Source organism: Culicoides brevitarsis, unplaced genomic scaffold (genome assembly GCF_036172545.1).
Source record: "Culicoides brevitarsis isolate CSIRO-B50_1 unplaced genomic scaffold, AGI_CSIRO_Cbre_v1 contig_25, whole genome shotgun sequence".
In the NCBI taxonomy this organism is placed as follows: domain Eukaryota; kingdom Metazoa; phylum Arthropoda; class Insecta; order Diptera; family Ceratopogonidae; genus Culicoides; species Culicoides brevitarsis.
The window spans coordinates 1-3,354 of NW_026973409.1; the positions used below are offsets into that span (position 1 = coordinate 1).

General features: G+C 36.0%; 1 protein-coding gene across 1 annotated transcript; it reads right to left on the reverse strand.

Annotated features, from left to right (window-relative positions):
- Positions 1-6: 6 nt before the first annotated feature.
- On the reverse strand, positions 7-2,565 carry LOC134836418 (uncharacterized; the record flags this gene model as incomplete). The annotated part of the gene is made up of 1 exon (XM_063851627.1): positions 7-2,565. A coding segment is annotated over exon 1 (2,559 nt), but the record flags the coding sequence as incomplete, so codon positions are not given.
- Positions 2,566-3,354: the final 789 nt, after the last annotated feature.

Here is a 3,354-nt window from a genome sequence, read left to right on the forward strand (position 1 = left end):
CCTACGCTGCTCCAGAGTCTCCATGTTTAACAGTTTTAATCTGTCGGTGTACGCTGGAAGAGCGTAGGTGTCTCTTCGCCATCCAAGATTTTTGAGGGCGAATAACAAAAATTGCTTTTGGATCGACTCAATTTTTGAAGATTTAGTTGCACCGCTTGTGTTCCAAGCAACTGAAGCATACTCCAATTTTGATCTGACTAGTGATTGGTACAGTATCTTAGTAACAAATGGGTCTTTGAATTCTTTGGCTCTGCGTTTGATAAAACCCAACACTCGACGGCTTTCGTTAACAATTTTGTCGACGTGCGAATTGAAGTTTATTTTATAGTCGAATGTAACGCCAAGGTCATTAACGGATTGCACTCTTTTTAATGAAACGTCATTAATATAGTAGTCAGATGCAATGATATTCTCTTTTCTTTTTTTAGTGAACGTAATTGTGTTACATTTTGAGACGTTCAGGAACATTAGATTTTTAGTGCACCAGGTATTTATTCGATTAAGGTCATCTTGTATTAGCTGCGTGTCTGATGTTTCATTGACAATTTTATAAATTTTCATGTCATCAGCATATAACAAATAGTGACAATTCAAGATATGTTGAGACAGGTCATTGATGAAAATGATAAACAAAATAGGTCCCAGATGACTTCCTTGAGGTACGCCAGAAGTGACTGCAAGAGAGTCTGAAAAAACTCCGTTGAGTCTGACCTTTTGAGTACGGTTGCTCAAGTATGTGTAAATCCAGTCTAAAATTTTTCCGCGGACTCCAATTTTGACTAATTTTCTGCGTAATAATTTATGGTTCACTTTGTCAAACGCCTTGGAAAAGTCTGTATAAATAGCGTCGACTTGTTTGTTGTTTTCCAAGGATAGCAGCAGATTTGATGCATATTGACACAAATTTGATGAAGTCGAGTGCCCAGCTCGAAAGCCATGCTGATGAACATCAATTTTCCGCGAAAGGAATTTCGCAAGATGATCCGCGACTATTTTCTCGAATAATTTTGCAATTGTGTTCAAAATTGCAATTCCTCTATAATTTTCGATTTTCGATCTGTCGCCTGACTTAAAAATGGGAACGACAATAGAAGATCTCCAATTTTTCGGAAAATAGCCCTTGTTCAATGACATATTGAATATGTTCAATAATGGATCGACAATTACATCAGCAGTTTTCTTAAGAAAGGCAGCATGAATACCATCAGGACCGGGTCCTTTATTAGCATCGAGATTTTTCAATTCAAGGAGAAGTACATCTCTTGATATGGTAAAGTCAGTCAAATACTCGTCTAGTTGTATATGTTCATTCATAGCAGTGTCTACAAAATGATCCTCTTCATACACTGTCGCGAAAAATTCTTTGAATGAGTTACATATATTGTGAGAATCGTTAACAAAGACGTTTTTATAGCTCATTGAATTAGGATACCCTCTTATTTGCCGTTTATGATCAAGGCACTTCCAGAACTTCTTTGGTTGAGATTTAATTGCGTTTGCTGAATTTCTCACATAATTTTCATACGCCTGTGCGTCGTATGTATCCAAGTCAGAACGGCTTTTGAGGAAAATTAGTTTCAGCTCATCTGAATTACTTTTTTTCCATCTCGTGTAGTCACGGTTCCTTCTATTTTTTAAACGAAAATATGTCGAGTCATGCCATGGAGCTTTGTTTCTAGTCATAACAATCTTTTTGGGAACATAAGTGTCGATCGCCAATAAAAGTCGTTTTTCAAAGTCATCTGCAATTTCATCCACAGTCGCTTCGGAAGATACATCAGTGTTACGAAGAAATTCGAAAATAGAGTCGTAGTCGGCATGTTCAAAATCGTGAATAATTTTATTTGAGACAGTATCGGGTAACTTTCGGTAAGCATATAAAAAATTTACAGCTATACATCTGTGATGGACACTTGTTTTTCCAAATATGGAGTCGACTTCCGATAGCTCAAAATTATCGATTGCATTAGTATAGACAAGGTCAAGGACATTACCTGAGTTGTTAGATAAGTCGCAGATTTGTCCAAAGCCACGATCAGCAAACATTTGGAGTACGTTCTCCTCCAGTTCAGTTGTTATGTTGCTTGGAGCGTAATAGCAATCGTCAGGATCAATTTTTCCCCAGCACAAATTTGACAGATTAAAATCACCAAAAATGAAGCAAATGTCTTCGTCTTTGATGCCGTCGAGTAGTGCCATTGATCTCTGAATAAAAGCGATGTAATCTTCTGTGGATTGGTTCTTTCTGAGATAAAAATCTCCTATATATACGTCTTTGTTGTTCAAAATTATTTTCATCCAGCATTGCTGGGACGTGAAAGTGTTCAGGCCGGATAGATCAAGATTAATTGTAGAGCAAGATAATGATGTTTTAACGGCAATTAATACTCCACCACCTTTACCGTCATTTGGGCGATCAAATCTAGTGATGTTCCATAAGGAAGAGGCAATTTCTAAGTCAAGATGATGAGGACGGAGCCAGGTTTCCGTCAAAACAATTACATCGTAGAATGTATTTTCTAAAATTAAATTAACTTGCGTTAAAACAGAAGTCATACCTGACATATTTTGATAAAATATTTTCATTTCTTTGTTGAAATTCGTCGAGTTGTCTAAAAATTTTTGTCCAGTTGACTATTCAAATTGCCTTTACGTTCACTGCCAATCAGCCATTTTTTAGGTTTAACGCCTTCTGGCCAGTTTTCAGGATTCAGCAAAATGTCGACATCCGAATGAAGAACACGAACTTTAAAGTTGAGATATTTCAATTCAGACCGTCTCTTTTCATATGGAACAACAAGATGGCAACTATGGCATTCAACTTTAAGCTCTTTGCTGATATAATGCGATAAACTACCTTCGTTCATGAAAGTAGGTGTTCTAGTAATATAAACAAGGACAAATTTTTTCCTTTTGTCATTGCTGGAAACTTCGTTTTTGGTGGAAGAATTAATTGATTTTTTCTTATTATTCTTCTTGTTATTAACGAGTATAAATTTATCATCATCTTCAATTAAATCGATATTTTTGTCATCAAATTTGACTTTTGATGTAACTTTTAATGGTTTAGCAGCATCATGAGATCGTTTTTTCAGGATCGATTTTTCTGGTAGAGGCTTAATGATCTCAGGTACAAGTGTAGGTGAAACGGATTCATCCTCTAAGTCAATTAAAGAAATCTCCTGCTCTTTAGATTGTAAAAAGTTTGTACTACGGAGATCTTCTTGTAATGAAATGTTAGAAGTATTTGACGCTAACGCAGCACTAACATTGCAATAAGCACGCTCATAATTAAAGTCATCAAACGAATTATCTATATTCGTGGAGTCAATTTTTTCGTTCAACTCAGCAATT